This window comes from Rosa rugosa, chromosome 4 (genome assembly GCF_958449725.1).
Source record: "Rosa rugosa chromosome 4, drRosRugo1.1, whole genome shotgun sequence".
Classification (NCBI taxonomy): domain Eukaryota; kingdom Viridiplantae; phylum Streptophyta; class Magnoliopsida; order Rosales; family Rosaceae; genus Rosa; species Rosa rugosa.
In genome coordinates, this window is record NC_084823.1 from 49,560,886 (window position 1) to 49,580,034 (window position 19,149).

The following is a 19,149-nucleotide window of genomic DNA, read 5'->3' on the forward strand; positions in this document are numbered from 1 at the left end:
GGAATGCATTATTTTGTTTTATTCATTGATGACTTCACCAGATTAACTTGGGTTGTTTTGCTTAAGTCAAAAGATGCAGTTTTCTCTGCCTTTACAGCATTCCATAATCTTGTTCGTACCCAATATGATGCTCGTATTAAGGTCTTTCGGTCTGATAATGGGGGGGGAGTTTGTTAATCATTCATTTCGTGATTATTTCCAATCTCATGGAATTATTCACCAAACCACTTGCCCACAAACACCAGAACAGAATGGGGTCTCTGAACGGAAGACTCGTCATTTGTTAGATATTGGTCGCGCCCTTCTTCTTAGTGCCAATATGCCTAAATACCTTTTGGGAGAGGCAGTGTTGTGTGCCTCCCATCTCATTAATCGTCTCCCATCTTCCTCTCTTACAAGTCGTATTCCATTTGAGGTATTGTCTAGTTATGTCTCTATCCCATCTCTTAATACCCTTCCTGCTCGTGTCTTTGGTTGTGTAGCATATGTCCATCTTTATAAGAATCAACGTTCCAAGTTAGATGCAAGGGCTCTCAAGTGTGTCTTCGTCGGGTATGGGACTCATCAGAAAGGATACAAGTGTTATCATCCTTCCTCTCAACGATTTTATGTCACTATGGATGTGACATTCAGTGAGGATACATGCTATTTCCCACCATTTATGACTCATAGTCAGGGGGAGCATGGTGGTTTTTATGAAAGACAGTACCAAATAGGGCCAACGACCTCTGCACTCAGTGACAATGAGCCCAACCTTCCCACCACAACCACCCTCCCCTTTCCAGCCTTCGATCTCAGCAAAAATGCAACTGCCGAACAGGGCATTGTGAATTCCGAATCAGACAATGCAATTGCCGAACAGAGCATTATGAATTCTGAAACAGAAAATGCAGTTGCCGAACATAGCATTGTGAATTCTGAAACAGAAAATGCAGCTGCCGAACAGAGCGTTGTGAATTCCGAGACAGAAAAGACAATTGCTGAATCATCTACCCTTCAAGATGAAGCCCCTAATCGTTCAGAACCATGTCATATTGCCACATGGTTTGACTGTAGCATAAAAAAATTTCTCCAATTCTAAGTCACTTTAGCTAACCCTAAGACTTGGATGTAATTATCTCAATGGTATAAAAATATGCTCATCTTTTTCTCAAGAAAAAAAAAAAAAAAACATATTCTCAAAAAAAAAAAAAGACACGAGGTTATTATTCTCGACCGGGATTTTCTTCTTTCGTACTAGAGCTTCGATCTCCAAGAAGACAAAACAGACCCATATTTCTGTCGTCATTATTAAGGAAGGAAACTCAGGTGCCCTGAAGCTTTCCAAAACTCAAAAGCCCAGAACTCGTTAATCTCTGAAATACATGAAGAACACAACTTCAACGAGCCTATTTATTTCGATTCTTTTCCTGTTATTGTTTTCCTCCTCTGCCCAGAAAAACCAGGTACTTCTTCTCTTCTATGTTAGCTTCAATCTGTGTATTGGATTATCGGTTTTATAGGGTTGTAGTAGAAATAATACTTAACAGAGAAATTCACAGACAGGAAAAAAGTTTGAGGCTTGTGTTTTTATTTCAATAAAAAGATTGAAATTTGGAGACTGCGAACTTGATTGAACTGAGCAAAGCAAAGACTTTGATCACAAACAGGATTTAGAGCCTCACATAAACTTGAATTTACCTTATGTGCTTAATTCTCAATTTGGTTCTTCATATCATAATGCCTAATACTACATATTAATGATATTATGCTCTCTGGACATTTCAAGCTGACATTATTTTCTCCATTTTGTGAACCAGGATTCTGAAATTTTTGCAGCTTCAAGGTAATTTTTCTTTAATTATTTGGTCAGGTTGACCCTTTTTTTTTTAGCCATTCGTTATTGGGGACATATATGGTCAAATACTCAAATTCAATAGTAAAGTTGGAAGACACAAGTATGGAATACAGAAGTTCTTCTTTTTCTTTTCAATTTAATACGAAAAGTTGAGCTCTTTAACCGTTGGATTGCTGCTGGGGTTATAATTTACATCTCATGTTCTTTTATGTTAGAACGCTTCGACAAGAAGAAGAGCATGCTTATTGTTCAAGAGAAAGAAGTAGGGCGGCATGGAAAATTATCGAGCAGGTATGGGAAAAACACCGAGTGGTTTTACAAAGTTGTACCATGTCTGATTTTATACTAAATGGGAAACTGTGATTTTGTCTGTCGCAGTATTTGATGCCATTTGTGGAAAAAGAACGCTATGAGATCTCAAGTAAGTGTCGCCTTCATCCTGACAATGATCTATTTAGGGATCAGGAACGGCACAAGATTCATTTGGATATAAATGAATGGCAGTGTGGATACTGTAAGAAGAGCTTCCGTGCTGAAAAGTTTCTTGATCAGCATTTTGACAACAGACACTACAATCTTCTGAATGTAGTATGTACAACATTTTCCCTTGCTATATCAAGAACTTTGTGTTAATCATGTTGTTCACATAAAAGTATTTATTGAATGCAGAGCGGAAGCAAGTGCTTAGCTGATCTATGCGGAGCTTTGCATTGTGATGCTGTAATGAATACCCAGTCAAGCAAAAAAAAATGCAATCCTGCAGCTACTGCAAGGAATCACCACCTATGTGAGGTTGCTTGACAGTACTATAATTGTTTGGAAATTTATTCCATTACGTTATCTTGTTTGAGTTTTATTTTTTTTATTTTTTTTCTCAAATGCAGGGTCTTGCTAATAGCTGTTTTCCTACCAATCAGGGTCCCTCAGCACGCCGTCTTAATGGTATTTTTCTTTGTTATCAACAGAAGCTTCACTATTTTTATTCTAATGCTATTTGATTTCTTTTTTATTCTCCCTCCATATTATCTCTTGTTAATGCTCCACGAGATAGTTATAGCTTGTCTTACTGATGCTTACATTTTGATGTATTTGTAGAATTGTTCTTGCACCAGTTCTGTCATTCTCACACTTGCTCGGGGAAGCAGAAACCCTTTTCTAGAGGAGGACAGGTAAAGTTCCTGTTTCTTAGTGCAGTAGATCTTGCAAGCAAGATTGCAATATGGAAACTTTCATTTCCTGCACTGCATCAATGCTCTAGTCATATCAAAATATTTGGGCTGTTTACATGCACATTGTCTTTTTACTAGCTTGATATTTGGTGCAAATGACTGGTTACTAATAGTCTTTTTGTGCCATTTTAGTATCTTCTGCTTTATTATTCTGCAATGCAGTGTGTTGACCATATTTTCTGTAATTAATAATCAGATGGTTATACTGTCTTGTTTGTGCAGAAGCAAGTACATGTATTCTACCTGGCTATTTCCATACTGACTCTGATGCTGCTCCCTATTTTCTATGTGATACTTTATTTGCACCAAAGGTATCACTTTGAGCCACTTAGAATTCTCATCTAGATTGTGTAGAACAATTTCCTGATTTATATGCAATTTGCAGAGAGATGAGAACTGGTACCCAAGAGCTCAGGCGCATCCAGAAAGTCGGGCAGAAGAAGAAACCCTCATAGTTGGTAATCTATATGCAGATTTATCTATTTACAGTTCATGACAATCATTATTATCTTTATAGTTGAATCAAGGCCTTCTTGATGCCTTTGATACTTGGTGTCACGACAGTGGGTGCTAAAATATTCGATTGAATAATTCAAATATCTATTACGAGTCTTAATTCTTATTTCTGTATTATATCTAGCAAATTTTTAACTATAGTTTCTAACTATGTCTCTTCTTGTGTTTAAAACCAGGATATCAGAGTTGATTAATTGAGCAGATCAAGGATTGCATGCCCAAACTTCCTCTCGAACACATTTCGTTGTAAATCTGCATGTTGACACGCATTGGAGTATGTGTGGCACCAGAATGCTGCAACAGAGAACAGATTCTAGATCAGCATTTTAGAAGCTCGAGATCTGACCGCTCCCTTAATAAAGCCTCTGGTGGTTGATGAGAATAGAATTAGGTTTTGGATAGTTGTCTTCGATGAACCTATTACTTAACATTTAGAGGTGGTTGTAATCCACTGTTAAAACTTTGCTCTCATTCTTCCTCGTGTACCTTCAGAGGCATATTTGACTCGAGGGCTTACTGCAAGTGGTACAATGATTAAGATATTTTATTGCTCACAAGGAGAACCATCCGCTAGTTTGAATGTAACTGAAAAAGCAAGTAGCTGGGTTGAAATGCTAATACAAGTCATCTAACATACATCATGAGCTAGACCATACGACTCATGGTTCAGTTGATCTCATCTCATCATGTTCTGCTCTGCAGTGCCCCAGCACAGGCAATTTGCTTCTGCTTCACTTCTTGTTTAATTGGTATTGTATATGCATGGTCGCTTATCAGACCCGAATCTTTATGCTTGTTTATCTGATACTGCGTTTTCTTTTACTCCGGTCCAAAAATGCAGGAGTTGAATCCTCTTTTGATGCAAGCTATTTCTCTTGTTCGGTTTCTCTCAGTTTTGTTATTCATATCAACTTCGCATAATCCGCATTACAGGCCAAAAAGCTAATATTTTTCTTTTTTTAATCAAATAGAAAAGTCACATTAAGATTAAACGGCAACAACCCATACAGGTTACATGGTCCATAATGGACATTCTCCAGAACTAGAGCAACAAAATCAAACCTAATGCTGGAAAATAGGAAATTAGAAACAGAGGCCCAAAAGATAGGCCTAAAATCGAAGGGAGCTAATATAAAAACAGTAAGTTATTCTATGAGCATCTATTTTTGATGAAATTGCTAATATGCAAATATTTTTACACTTGGCTTTGCTTCAATAATTTACATACCAACATAGCAGTTAATATACCACCCGCAGTCGCTGTGACCAGCATAGGCCAATGCAGCTGCCGCCATGATGGTTTTGATGGCTCAGTTGTCTTTTCCACAACCGGCATCGCCTGTTCCACAACCGGCACCGAGTATCGGCACAAGGGACACAATTGACTCGTCGTCAGCCATTGGAAAATGCAATCTTGATGAAAAATATGTGAACAGGGCAAGCGAATCAGCTGACCACGATCAATTCCTTCCTCTACACCCTCAAAGTGATCAAGGCTCTCCTTACAAATGACACACTGTTTGTGTCTAACAGTACCTTCCAAATATCAATTCTCACTTCCTCAAAACAATCTAACTGATAGGCCATGCTGATCGTTTGATGAAATAAGGTGATATCCATTATGAGGCAAGCAATAGGCCAGTGGGGGTTGTCAGCCAGTTCAACCGCCATAAATATTTTATCAATGATAGGTGGTTGCTCAAATTCTGGGACCCTCAATTTGGTAAGGATTTCAGCCATCTTCTTTGTATACTCTTGCCTTTTGGATACAAGCAGGAAGTCAGGGACTGAGACAATAACTTCATGGTCCGCTAGAGTTAATATATCATGATATGTAACGTCTGTAGAAGAATTACCCCAGTAGGTTCCAGTCATCTTGGTATGCGATATTCTTTGAAACCAAATCCAGTCATCATGATCACACGCTTGGTGCTTGGGAAGTCAAGGGATACATCTCTTCTTTGAAACACATTGCTAACAAACAAGTTCTCCTCGGTGGACATGCTTGAAAAACTGGTATAAACTTTTATTCGCTTGTCGTGCCTGCCTCCGGCCCAGAATTGTAATTTGAGTTATTTTTTGTCCATAAAAAGGGCCCAAAAACAAAAGCTAGTTGCAAAATTTGACACCAGCAGCATGATGTCAAGGAACCAAGCATCATGGCAGCAGCTATCCAAAGTATCAAGTATGCAATATCAAAGTGTAGATAGGCTCTCTATCGAGTAATGACATTGTTAAAACTTTGCTCTCATTCTTCCTCATGTACCTTCAGAGGCATATTTGATTCGAGGGCTTACTGCAAGTGGTACAATGATTAAGTTATATTTTTGCTCATAAGAGGAGTACTTTGTTTCTGGTTTTGTGGTTCAGCACTTAAAAACTTGATTATCATGCATATGAACTTGCATTACAAAATAGTACAAGGAGAACCATCAACTAGTTTGAATTTAACTGAAAAAGCAGGTAGCTGGGTTGAAATGCTAATACGAGTCATATAACATATCTCATCATGAGCTAGACCATACGACTCATGGTCCAGTTGATCTCATCTCATCATGTTCTGCTCTGCAGTGCCTCAGCACGGGCAATTTGCTTCTGCTAGCTTCACTTGTGTTTAATTGGCATGTGGATGCATGGTCGCTTATCAGACCCGAATCTTTACGCTTGTTTATCTGTTACAGTGTTTTCTTATACTCCGGTCAAAAAATGCAGGAGTTGAATCCTCTTTTGATGCTATGCCATACACTCGTCTTGGCTTACGGAGATACAACTGCAAATGCAAGTGATATCAATTCATTCGATAAAAGGAAACCATCCGGATCACTTAGACGGATATATGCAAGACTTTTTTCGATCTCTTCTTCGTTTAGTTTGAAGGAGTTCAACTCATCTACAGTCATGGCCCTTCTCTGCTCATCTAAGAAAACCACATGCCCACTTTCAACATAAGGTTTATAAACCTCGCAAAGAGAGACAACAAGGGAGCTACCGTACGCTTCTCCAAAAGACTTCAAATCCAGACCTCTTGAAGTTCTAAGAGAGAGCATAACAACATCCATGGCCATGTCCTTGACATCAATATATTTACTCCCACCACAGTCCACCAACCCATTTTCCAAGTTCTCCACATAACCATTGTACTCGTTCATCATTTTTGGTCTCGAAAACCTCACACCACCAACATGGCTAGCAGAGCCGAGGCCAAAACCATAGAAAGGCTGGTTCTTCCAGTAAGTAAGATTGTGCTTGCACTGATACCCCTTCTTGCCATAGCTGCTAATTTCATAGTGCTCATAACCCGCATCAGAAAGCGTCCGAGATGCCATTCTATAGAATTCAGCTGACCGTGTTTCAGAAGGCAATGGGAACTCACCTGGTGTGTACCTGCAAAACATTCCAATTTTTCAGTTGTTCATATCAAGTTCAGCTAAAACTAGAGACTTCATCATCATCAATATATTACTTACAATCTTCCGAATTTGGTGCCTTGTTCCACTTGCAAATCATAAACAGACACATGGGGAGGGCAAGCTTCGACTGTTAGCCTCAAACTCTCTTCCCACATTTCTGGAGTCTGGTGAGGCAGAGAAGAGATAAGATCCATACTCCAATTCTCAACCCCACATGACCCAACAATTTCAATAGCATCATAAACCTCCTTAAGACCATGTGCTCTCCCACAAGATTTCAACAACTCTTCTTGAAATGCCTGAACTCCCAATGACACCCTATTCACACCCAACTCCATCATTCCCTTCATCTTCTCACCATCAAAAGTCCCAGGGTCCATTTCCATAGATATCTCAGCATCCAAGCTCAGCCCGAATTTCAACCTCAGCGTCTCCAGAATGGAAGAAACAAGCTTTGGTGGCACAAGAGAAGGCGTGCCGCCTCCGAAAAAGACCGTTTCCAGAGGTGGGTTGGTCTTAACTTGTGTGGCATTGATTTCTCGGCAGAGTAACTGGACATAGTTCACCATTCGTGGGTCGCCTTCGGGTTGGTTTGAAGAAGAGCCGAGAGCGATGATGGTGAAGTCACAGTAGTGGCAGCGTTTCCGGCAGAAGGGGAGGTGGACGTAGGCGGAAGTAGGCGGTGGGAAAATGGTGAGTGAGGCATTTTGTCGAACAGGTGGTGCGCTTTGTGTGAAGGCTCTGAGAATAGTGGAAGGTAATGGTTTTGGGAATCTTGGTTTGGCGGGAATGGTTGAGAAAAAGGGCGTGAACGTTGACTTAAGCATGACTAAAGTAATAGTGGCTAGGGATAAAATGAGTGTGATAAGCGGGTTATATAGAAAAAAGATCGAGGAACCAGTTACATGTATTGCAAGAAAGAAACGACGCCGAATTGATGTGTATTTTGTAAAGTAAGGATAAAGATACAAAGTGGACTACAATGAGCGAGTAATGAAGACACTGAATATTTGTTCTTTGGTTAAAAACCCATACAAACTGATTATGTATATGAAACTAGAATTTATTTCGGCTAATATTACAAAACTGTGTTACACACACTCTTTAATCTAGTTATACAAGATGTTTAACCATGTAAGGTCCTTCAAGCTCATATCCTAATTTTCTATAGTAGTGACGAGTTCCTACTCCTGAAATAACAGCAATTTTTGTTGATCTGTGCTCCCTTGTAGCAATTCGCTCGGCTTCTTCCATCAACAGGGTACCATAGCCCTGTGTGAATCAATTAAAACATATTAGACAGAATATAATCACTCTTATAATTTGAAGTCATCAGAAGTGACAACATGAATATCTATCCCCAAGTGCTGATCTCAACAGTTTTGGTTTGCAATCAATTGATGTAGACGCTACATACCTGGTGTTGCAGCTTGCCAGCATCCCGCCCATGAACTGGAACAGCAGTTCCATAAACATGGAGTTCACGAACAATAGAACACTTCCCCAGAAGTTCAGGAGAGGTAGTGTTTTTGCCACATTTTCTTAATCGCAACAACCCAACTAGAATATCCTGTGTACAGATCAGCATTATATAAGTTATTTGCTCAAACAGAAAAATATCAATATCAGTGCATATAGAGAGAGTTGAATTGATCATTCGCATGTGAAGTGAGGAAATACCTGGCGTGTATCTTCATATGAAAGAAATGTTTCCCAACCTTCATTTGCTGTATAATCACGACGAACGAGTTCCACTTCATCCGGCTTAATTTGGTGATGTATGTCCTACAATAATCATAAATGGTTTAGTAACACTTCATTCAAGGGCAGAAAGGATGGAAGGGGGTTCAACTTCGTTAATCAAGATACCTGAATTCCAGCTTCTCGTGTTCGAACATCACGACACTTTAAGCCCAAGTCTTCCATCCGAGCTAAAGCTAGCTCCCGAAGATTTCCTTTCTCCACCCCAGAAGTAACTAGAGGCATTGGAATGTCCCGCTGAACTCTATAAACACGTGTCCAAGGGGGTACCATGGCCAGGATCCTGGCTACAATGTCCACAAGTTGCTCGGGTGGGTAATTTCTATACCTGCAAATGGATTGTAAGACAATAATCATTTTCAAACACAATATAAAAGCAATCATTATTTTAAACAGGTATGTCATCCTAAAGTCTGATGTAATGGTATGGCACCATAGTGATTTAATATCTACATCTGAAATATCCCAACTTGCATCACTTCAAAGGGAGGTAATTCCTTGTCATACTTTTATGATTAAAACTAATAACAAAATCATACCTTCCAGTTTTCCAAAGCTCATAAAGTCCAGTCCCACGGATTACAAGTGTTGGATAAATTTTAAGTCCATCTGCTCTGAACAGGGGGCTCTCGAAAAACTCCCGAAAACTTTCCATGTCTCTCTCAACCCCTACATTTGGGAGATCAGGCATCATGTGTGCAACAACCTAGAGCAAGAACATTGAAATTATTAGTCTGAAACAGAAAAGTAAATCAACATGAATGACTAGAGCATACTGCAATTCAAAACAGTACATATTCATGTAACTAAGGTAAAGCACGACACAGTCTGATTGATATTTGCAGGAAGAGAAATTTAGTTGATGATTAAATGGACGAAGATTAGTCTCCCATAAAAATAGAAGTCCTAAATGACAAGTATCTATGATAAGGCACTAGGACCAACCTTGAAACCAGCATCCTTTGCCAAGCAGAAACAATCAGCCACTGCAGCTACTGTATGACCTCTATTAGTGTCACGAGCCACATCTTCATATGTACTCTGAACTCCAATCTCCAACCGTGTACAACCATAAGTAAGCATTTGTCTCAAGTGAGGTCCAAGGCAGTAATCTGGCCTCCTGCAAGAACAAAAGTTACAATCAACTCAGTCCACTTTCTAGATTGAGCAGATCAACTAATCCATACACGAAAAGCTGAAATATTACACTACACCATGTTGGATACAGGAATAAGAAGCGGGACACTAACATCTTTAAAAAGTTAAACTGAAAACTCACGTTTCAATGGTCATCCCAATACATTTAGTAGCCCCATGCTCAGAGTAGGCGACTGCTTCTTCAACATTGGCAGAAGTGTGGCCAGATAATGCGTCATGAAGATTTCTAATAAAGTAATCACGGTAATCTGCTGGCAATGACATGAATGTACCACCCATTAAGATGTACTCAACCTGAAAGCAAAAAACCATTGCCATTAACAAGGTGACTAGTATTTCATCGTGCCAATCTTCAAAGCCAGAAGTAAATCTTTTAAGCTCTAAACAGAGAAACAGGCCAAACCTTGTCTACACTATGACCCAATCGCTTCAGCTGATCTATCCTGCCTCTAGCCTGAACATACGGGTTGTACCTACAAACACAGAAGAAAAATATTAAGAACCGAACACTAGTAACTCCACTAAAATAGATGTGTAATTCGAAAATGCAGCTTATTTCGGATTTACAGTACAATTCTGAATTAAGAAGCTTTCTTTTTACCACAGATCAAAATTCTAAACTGGCCTCAAGTATAGTTCCACACACTCATTACTCCATTGCCTCATTACAAAGCTCTCTATTTGATTCAGTAAAATCAATAAAGCTACAAACTTCAACTTCTACACCATGATTGAAATTCAGAAAACCCTAATTGAAACCCTACCTGGCTCGAATTGCGCGCATGCTAGTAGGCTCGTATCCAGTATAAGACTGAGTACTATACTCAAAATCCGAGTCGGGCCCACCGGGGCAGTACACGCATATATTCCCCGTGGTGGCGATGTGAGGGCACCGGTGAGGCTTCGACATCACAGCCACGACGGCGATTCCGGAGGCGGTTCGGACCGGCTTGGCTTTCAGCTTCGGGAGCAGAGCCTCGCGGTCCGATTCCGGAAGCGCGGCTATCATCTCCACCAGCTTCGGCGCACGTGCGAGGCCGTACTTGCGGCAGGCGGCGGTTTTGAGGGCGTTTAGGTCGACGTTTTGGCCTCGCCGGGAGAGGTCGACCATGGAGCCGACGATTTCGGCTATTGCCCGGACGCGGGCCTCCTCTTCGGATAGTCCGTGGGCTTCGAACCCGCCCCGGCCCGGCCGGGGTTGCTTACGGATGGGATCGGCTGGCGCCGCCACCACCGCAGTCGCCATGAGTGAGGGAAGAGAGCAGGAGCTGATAGAAAGTGGGAGAGGAGAAAGGAAGCGAAAACTGAAAACAAACGCCGTCTGTGTTGGTTAAAGCCCTTAAAGGTTTAAGCTTTTTTCTACAATTTTTTTTTTTTTTTGGTTACAATTATTTTTAGCTCTGGTTCCATAGAAATTGGTACTTTCTAGTTTCTACCTATTTTAACCAAAAAAAAAAAAAACTAATAATAATAACAACCAAAATCCACAACTAAATGGTGAAAGTCAACAACCAAATCAATATTAATATAAAACTAATGAACGCAAATTGATTTTAAAAATTATGAGAGAATAGCGAAAGCATCTGCAACAAAATTAGCTTCATGTAAACTGTGACAAAACAAACAGTAAATTAACAAGTTATAAAATTATACGCACAATACTAACACCTTGAATACAATGTAAGCAAATCATAATCACTTTTTGAATTAACGCTAACATACTTCCTCAAGATTACATTTTGTATGCATTTTTCTTGATGTTTTTGAATGGTAGACTTACTAGATATCTTCAATGATTGCAAACTCCTCTCAACTGGTCCTTAATATTTCCTGTTGCTGTTCCAGCTTCATGCCCTATGCTTTTAGTTAAAATATTTTTTTACATACACTTAAATAGTAGAAATTAGAATTAGAAAAGTAACTTTCCAAAAAATAAGAAATTAGAAAAATATATAAAAGGTGCACTGGTTCAGTGGTTCTTATTTAAACGCACAGCTTTGAAGCCCATAGACTAGAACGTTTGCTTCTCCGTAACTCGTTCTTCTCCGGCGAAAAACGAACCGAGAGAGTCCTTCTGAGATCGTTGCAGAGCGACGAAGCTATGGAGAACGGCTCCAAAAGAAGAAGCGAAGTAGAAATCAAAGTTCTTGACAAGGTCGGAGAAGTGATCTCCGAATTAAACAAGGCCAAGCACGCAGACCAAGTCATTTCCGCGCTTCACTCCCTCGCTATTCTTCTCTTCCCTCTCGATTCTTCTCTCTTCTCAGGTCCCTCACTCCCAAACTCTCAGCTTCGTTTCAAGTCTTTAACTTTTCAGATTCCGACCGATTGCCTGAATTTAAAGAATTGATTTTTGCGTAGTGACTGAAGTGCAATGTGGAATTTGCAGGTGCTATTGGTGAGCGGTGCAGGGAGCAGGTACGACGCGTCGTTTAATTCATGGAAGTTTGAGAGGAGCTAGATTGGAAGTTAATGCTTTTGCGTTGTGTGCAGGTTCTTAGTGTTGAAGCTCCTTCAGCTGATGAGAGAAGCGAGTTGTGGAAGACTTTTTATCGAGGAGCTGCATTCAGAACATTTTCTCGGGTTTTGTTAACTGGTACTTCTCTTACCTCTAATTTTCGTATTTTCGGAATATCAGAACTCTTAGAAATTTTCAATTGTTTCCATTAAACTTGGCCTAGTGGAGAATAGAGATTAGGACTTGTATGTATGTGGCTGTGGATATTGAGAATTTTTAGGTTGGGGGAAAAGTAAATGCAATGTGAACAGATTACACTATTGTAGAGAACTTATTGATTCAAATGGAGGTTTTGGTAGAAATGGTGAGCTTCTGCGTATATCTTATATGGTATGCTCTCTTGTTGCGTGCAGATGTCGCTTCCAATTGGCTTGCTTGTTTCCCGTTTTCAGCACGGAAACATGTGTATGATGTCTTCTTTGTTAACGGACTTGCCACCGAGGTTGTTCAGATTTTGGTCCCTTGTCTACAGCAAAGTGGAAGTGGTGATGTTGATGTCAATGCTGTTCACTCCAATACTGAAAGGTATGGATTGATAACTGAGGTCCAATTATTCTAGTCTGTCATCTAGTTTTTACTTTGTAGTGTCTAGAATTCATTGGTGGCTGATTTTCAATTCGTTGACATTTTTACCATTACCACAGGTTACTTGTACTTTGCTTGGTTGAAAATAATGGGGTGCTCCAGATGGCTAGAGAATTTGGTGGCTCTTTCCAGTCTGAAGATTATACAAATGAAAATCTCATGTCAACTGTATCTAGAGTGGCACAGATTGTTGCATCTATACCTGACAAAGCACAATTGAGAGCCCCGACTTCACTTTCAGCACAGTATCCTTTAATCTCTTCTGTTGGATAATTGAATTCATGAACTTCTGTATGCTTTGCAAAGTGTATGCTAGATGATAGACATAGTTAAATGTTCTATTATCACCATTCTGGAAATTTGACTTTAGAATGGAGGTAGAAATGTCATATATACCTACTTAATTCAGATCAAACATTTTTGTTACTATCTTCATATTGTTTATCCTTGACAAGGTACTATAGTTTGTTCTTCAAGCAAGTTACCATTCAGCTTCTTTCTCTAGCAGAAGAAGGGAATATGGAGATATTAGATGGCTTCTGTGAAAGTGACATGAATGGGACCTTACTGTTTGTTGGGGAAACATTTTCTCGTATATGTCGACGTGGATCTGTAGGTAACTGTTATAAGTTTAAGCACTGCAACTAGAAATATTGTTTTTATGCAAGAAGAGCTGATTCTCATTTATGTGCTTTCCCCTTTCGAAAACATTCTTCCTTTCTATAGTACATGTTTATATTTAACAAAAGTGGCACCAATTCTGTTCTCTTGTTAGTTCAGCATTAAACTGATTTACAGAATATTCGTGTAGGATGCTTTTATGTGACGAAAGTTTTTGATGCTCTTTAAACACAGATGTGCTTTTAAGTGAAATAATCCCAAGGATTCTTAGACATGTCCGGAGTTTGTCATCATCAACTATGGACTCACTAGGTTCAGATGTTCTGGAATCAGACCCTGGTTCCCAATTTTGGTTGAATCTTATTCAAGCAATCAAAGATTCATATGCTGTGGAAAGAATGTCTGAGCAACTTTTACATCAGCTTGCAACTGAACAAGTGGGTGATATTGAAGCTTACTGGATTCTTTGGCTATTATTTCATCGGGTTTTCAAGAGCCAAATATCAGCGAGGTTAGTGAATCTCTCTCTCTCTCTCTCTCTCTCTCTCTCTCTCTCTCTCACACACACACACACACACAAACAACTTTGCAAATGATAGATTCTGCAAAGTTGTGTCTGTGTGAGAGAGAGATTCTTATGGAAGAACGCATTGTTTTTATTATTGTTTGATTTCACTTAATCAGTTTTCTGCTCTGCCAATTTATTGATACTCAGCTTCCACTTTATCAGGTCCATGTTTACTGACAAGTTTTTAGTCTGGAAAGTATTTCCTATTTGTTGCCTTCGATGGATCCTTCAATTTTCCGCCCTTGAATGCGCACCAGATTCTAATTCACTTGCTAAAGGTCATAATACCCGCAATTTCTTAGACACGTTACAGCATCTGGTAGCAGTATGGTCTCAAAGGGAGTTTGTACAATCAGCCCCAGTCGAGCAGCAAATATGTATCCTTCTTCATTTCTTTTCCTAGCATCTGAAAGTAGTCTGCAATGCAAATGATTCTTAATACCTGATCTTTACAACAGAAAATGTTGTAGAAGCTACTATTCTATAGAACAAATCCTGTTGCATTAAAGAAACCTTGTGTTCCACAATGCACTTTTGGGATTTTGTTGTGCCTTAATCGAGTTTATCAGATGTAACTGCTGGTGTAGGCCTTTCCCTAGAGCAGATGTCTAAGGAGGAACTAGATGAGACAAAGGATGTGCTGCATTCAATTCTCCAAGGAGTGAGCTGTAAATTTCTCTCTTTTTCTATCAGTATAGTGTCTTGCAATGTTAGTGGCTATTATCTTGTGTTATATCTTGTGTCTTTTGCTGGCAGGTAGGCTTGAAAGCCCTAATCATTTAGTACGGAAGATGGCTAGCTCTGTTGCTTTAGTTTTCTCCAAGGTGATTGATCCAAAAAATCCTCTATACCTTGATGACAGCCTAACTGGGGAGACTATTGACTGGGAATTTGGGTTGTCTACTCCTAAGAAAGGTACCCTGGGAACCTCAAGTTGCTTAGAAGAAGGTATTAACAAATCCAAAATATCTAAAACCTCAGTGCTGGAAGATGGCTTAAACCACAAAGCCAGTGGGAAGAGTAAAAGTAGGAAATTATCTGAAACAAAGTTAGTTGATCCAGACGAGATCATTGATCCTGTTACACTGAATTATGATTCAGTCTCTGATGAAGATGACAACAATGATAGTGAGGATTCTGATGTCTCAAGTGACTCATCTTTACAGCCATATGATTTATCAGATGATGACACAGATTTGAAAAGGAAATTTTCACAGTTGGTTGATGTAGTTGGGGCACTTCGGAAATCTGATGATGCTGATGGGGTAAGTGTACTACGTACATTAACTTAGTTTGCCCGCATATATTTTAAGAATACAATAATAGACTAAGTTTGTACCTTTATTCACCTTTTGATGCTGCTTGTAAGATCTCTTTTGGAAAACTTAAAACAAGCTGGACCATGTTATTCGTGGCACCTTGCAATTTATTAGGGAGTTGCATGAAAAATGGTTGGGATTACCAGAGTGCAATTTCCCTGGCCATTCAATCCGTGTTGTGACAATCTTGTGTACATATTTTCTTCTAGATTATCACTTTGTAGTTTCATATTGCAGGTGGAGAAGGCTCTTGAAGTTTCTGAAAAACTTGTGCGAGCATCACCTGATGAGCTTAAGTTTGTAGCAAGTGATCTCGTGAGAACCCTGGTACAGGTTCGTTGCTCTGACTTGGCTATAGAAGGTGAGGAAGATTCAGCTGAAGACAAGAGACAAAGAACATTGGTCGCTTTGCTTGTCACATGTCCATTGGAGTCTCTTGAAACTTTAAACAAACTACTATATTCACCTAATGTGGATGTCAGTCAGCGCTTACTGATTCTTGATGTAATGACCGAGGGGGCTGAGGAGCTTGCTGATACTAAAATTATAAAGGCTAAACATCAGACTAGGGCCCTCATATCGACCACATCAGAGACACAAGCTTGGTTCCTGCCTAGTGACATAGGTCCTCCTGGAGCTGGTGCCTGGAAAGAGATTTCAGAAACAAATTCTTTACTGAACTGGACAAATCGTTATGAGAGGGAACTTCCCCCAAAACCTGGTCAGATTAGGAGAGGAAAGACACATCAATGGAGCCTTAGATCAGCCAATGCACCAAAAAGCCAAATAGAATGGTCCCATAATAAGTTTCCAGTGTATGCAGCAGCATTTATGCTTCCTGCCATGCAGGGGTTTGATAAAAGAAGGCAAGGTGTCGACCTTCTTGATAGAGATTTTATCGTCCTGGGAAAACTCATCTATATGCTCGGAGTCTGTATGAAATGTGCAGCCATGCATCCGGAAGCATCTGCTCTGGCTGGCCCTCTTCTAGATATGCTAAGCTCCAGGTATTGAAAAAAAAGCCAGCATGTGTATTTTCAAAATGTTTTCCAGACCCTTGAAAAGCCTAGCCCAAAGATTATGTGTGAGAACTGAAATGATGTGGTTTTCTAATAGAAGCTTCAACACTGCATTTTTGCACCGAACTGTCTTCTATATGTCACTAAATCCCATGGTGTTAACTTTGTGCAGGGAGATATGTTTTCACAAGGAAGCATATGTCAGAAGATCTACCCTTTTTGCAGCTTCATGCGTATTGCTATCACTTCACCCCTCTTATGTAGCAACCTCCTTAGTTGAAGGCAATACTGAAATTTCTAACGGACTTGAATGGATTCGCACATGGGCCCTTCATGTAACTGAATCAGACACAGATAGAGAGTGTTATTCGGTAAGCAACCAACTCTAAAGCTTCATAGGGGGTTCAGAATTCATGCACAGTTATCTTTTGTTAACCGCTGTTTTAAATTAGATGCTGTTTGAATAAAACCCCCAGAAAAATGTTGTTTAAATAACATCATAGGAATGATAGGCTGAAACGTACATCATGGCATTTGTTTGAGAAAAAGAATTTTGGGAACATTATTTGAACTCTTATTTTTTCTTCAATATCTGACCAAAATAGTGTTCCTTCAATTGTGAAATACTTGGGATGAGTCACTGCCCTCTGGAAGACTCTCTTTTTATGACCAGCTCTCTTTCTTCTTCTAATTGCTGCAACGTTGATTAACCTGTGTATATATATTTTTCTTATCTTAGATGGCTATGAAATGTCTGCAACTCCATGCTGAAATGGCCCTGCAAGCTTCTCGAGCACTAGAGTCGGCACAAAGCACGTCCAATGCAAAGAATGTTGTTGGGATTCCGTCCAATCTATCCAAGGGAACAATTATCATCCCCCACTCCAATGTGAAATACTGATTTTATCATCAAAAAGACAATTGCATCTTGCCTTTTGTAATTTCTGTATAGTGCTACTAATTACAATCGATAATTTGTTGTTGGGTTCTCGCTTTTCTTTTCCCCATATCTTCACCTTGCTCTCCTACCCTTCAAGACTCCACCACCCCCAGTTCCTCGGAGTATGACATTTTTTTTTTTTTTTTTTTTTTTTTTTTTTTTTTTTTTTTTAAAGGGTTTGGAACCCAGCCGAGCTGGGAGGCTCAGCCCCACGCCCGGTTCAAATTAATAAAGGAAGAAAGCAACGGGGGGGACATAACAACCTGTACCCCGAGCTCATTACACAGGAGATCAAGCATCTGAAAAGGAAAGTACAAGTTGGAACTCCTGAAAGGAGCCCATGAAAGCACTGGCTAAAGAACCAATTAAGATCACAGGAAAAGAGAAACTGAGATCCAGCTGTCCTGAATTAAAGAAACCAAACTAACGCACTGAACCAGTTAGCGAAACCGGTAGTCCGTCTGGGCTGAATAGTCATGACCAAAAGCGCTAATCAGGAAAGGCGGAATTGAATCCCACCAAGTTGGACTGTCATTCGTGGCTCCAAAATTAGCCAGCTTGTCGGCCACGCGGTTCCCTTCTCTATAGATATGGGAGATGTGCACTTGCAATTGGTGAATCGAAGCAACACAGTTTTTCCATCTAGTACGAAGACGCCAAGGCACCCTGGATGGATTGTTAAAATAGTGCATAACCAACATTGAATCGGTCTCTAACCATAGAGGAAACCAATTACGATCACTTGCCACTTTAACAACCGCCATTACTGCTAATAACTCAGTGTCAATGGCCCATGGCACAATTGCTTTACATGAGAAGGCGCCTAAGAAAGCTGCATCACTGTTTCGAAAAATGCCTCCAAAGCCAGCATGATTGGGATCACGAAAAGAGCCGTCTGAATTTGCTTTGAACCAATTCTCTGGCGGGGGAGTCCATGTGACTGGAATATAACGAGGTGCCATGGGGCGGAGGGGGGAGATGCCCAATAGGCCGAAAATGGGGGTTACAGAGGATGCCAGGTAGGATGAGGCAAAAATTAGCCCTGCAGATTCCCTTAGTGATAGGGTGAAAAACTGCTTAAATCTTGATAGACAAAAAGCTCCCCCATCAAACTTTCTTTTGTTCCTTTCTTGCCAGATGCACCAAAGGAGGTTGCAGACCGCTATGTACCACAATAACTTGGAGGAATAATCGAGTAGGGATATCAAATTATCAAGGAAAAAATCATGGAGCGACGCACCTGGGGGGAACCGCAATCTGAAGAGATGGTGGAGCCAGTGCCATAATGAACTGGCGATCTCACAAGTCTGAAAGAGATGCATATGTGATTCAGAATTTGTCCCACAAAAGAGGCATCTAGAACACAGACTTGTGCCCCGTTTCTGAAGAAAATCATCGGTTTGAATTTTTCCATGCAAGACTTTCCAAGTGGTGACACTCTTTCTAGGTTGTATTGCAGCATGCCAAATGTGCTTGCACCATGAAGGGCCAGGCATAGAAGGATCCAAGGCGTTGTAAGCATCACTGGATGTCAATGACCCTGACGCCGTTTCAGACCAAATAACCTGATCAGGGGAGGGCTCCTCTGGGAGCTCAATTGAGCGGATGGACTGGGCAAGAGCAGGCAAGGTGCGACAGAAGCTTGATGGTAAGTTCCACCGGCCATTC

General features: G+C 40.2%; 4 protein-coding genes across 4 annotated transcripts; 2 read left to right on the forward strand and 2 right to left on the reverse strand.

The window, feature by feature from the left end:
- Nucleotides 1-1,222: 1,222 nt before the first annotated feature.
- On the forward strand, nt 1,223-4,474 carry LOC133742935 (uncharacterized). The gene is made up of 10 exons (XM_062170641.1): nt 1,223-1,445; nt 1,800-1,825; nt 2,053-2,128; nt 2,216-2,425; nt 2,507-2,629; nt 2,722-2,779; nt 2,933-3,006; nt 3,289-3,377; nt 3,452-3,524; nt 3,759-4,474. Exons 1-9 carry the CDS (start codon nt 1,365-1,367, stop codon nt 3,519-3,521), a joined length of 807 nt encoding a protein of 268 aa, XP_062026625.1. The 5' UTR covers nt 1,223-1,364; the 3' UTR covers nt 3,522-3,524; nt 3,759-4,474.
- Nucleotides 4,475-6,002: 1,528 nt separating this feature from the next.
- On the reverse strand, nt 6,003-7,860 carry LOC133742934 (uncharacterized). The gene is made up of 2 exons (XM_062170640.1): nt 7,050-7,860; nt 6,003-6,966 (listed from the first exon to the last, which is right to left on the reverse strand). The coding sequence occupies exons 1-2, from the start codon at nt 7,817-7,819 to the stop codon at nt 6,339-6,341; spliced, it is 1,398 nt and encodes a 465-aa protein (XP_062026624.1). The 5' UTR covers nt 7,820-7,860; the 3' UTR covers nt 6,003-6,338.
- Nucleotides 7,861-7,975: 115 nt separating this feature from the next.
- LOC133742933 (elongator complex protein 3) lies at nt 7,976-11,235 on the reverse strand. Its single transcript, XM_062170639.1, has 9 exons — nt 10,676-11,235; nt 10,315-10,384; nt 10,033-10,205; nt 9,699-9,873; nt 9,293-9,459; nt 8,862-9,081; nt 8,673-8,777; nt 8,410-8,562; nt 7,976-8,264 (listed from the first exon to the last, which is right to left on the reverse strand). Exons 1-9 carry the CDS (start codon nt 11,155-11,157, stop codon nt 8,106-8,108), a joined length of 1,704 nt encoding a protein of 567 aa, XP_062026623.1. The 5' UTR covers nt 11,158-11,235; the 3' UTR covers nt 7,976-8,105.
- A 676-nt stretch (nt 11,236-11,911) lies between these two features.
- Nucleotides 11,912-17,548, forward strand: LOC133745771 (uncharacterized). Its single transcript, XM_062173890.1, has 13 exons — nt 11,912-12,178; nt 12,301-12,329; nt 12,405-12,507; nt 12,783-12,954; nt 13,074-13,259; nt 13,479-13,630; nt 13,870-14,146; nt 14,366-14,580; nt 14,773-14,871; nt 14,960-15,468; nt 15,760-16,529; nt 16,714-16,912; nt 17,281-17,548. The coding sequence occupies exons 1-13, from the start codon at nt 12,013-12,015 to the stop codon at nt 17,440-17,442; spliced, it is 3,039 nt and encodes a 1,012-aa protein (XP_062029874.1). The 5' UTR covers nt 11,912-12,012; the 3' UTR covers nt 17,443-17,548.
- The last annotated feature ends 1,601 nt before the right edge of the window (nt 17,549-19,149 follow it).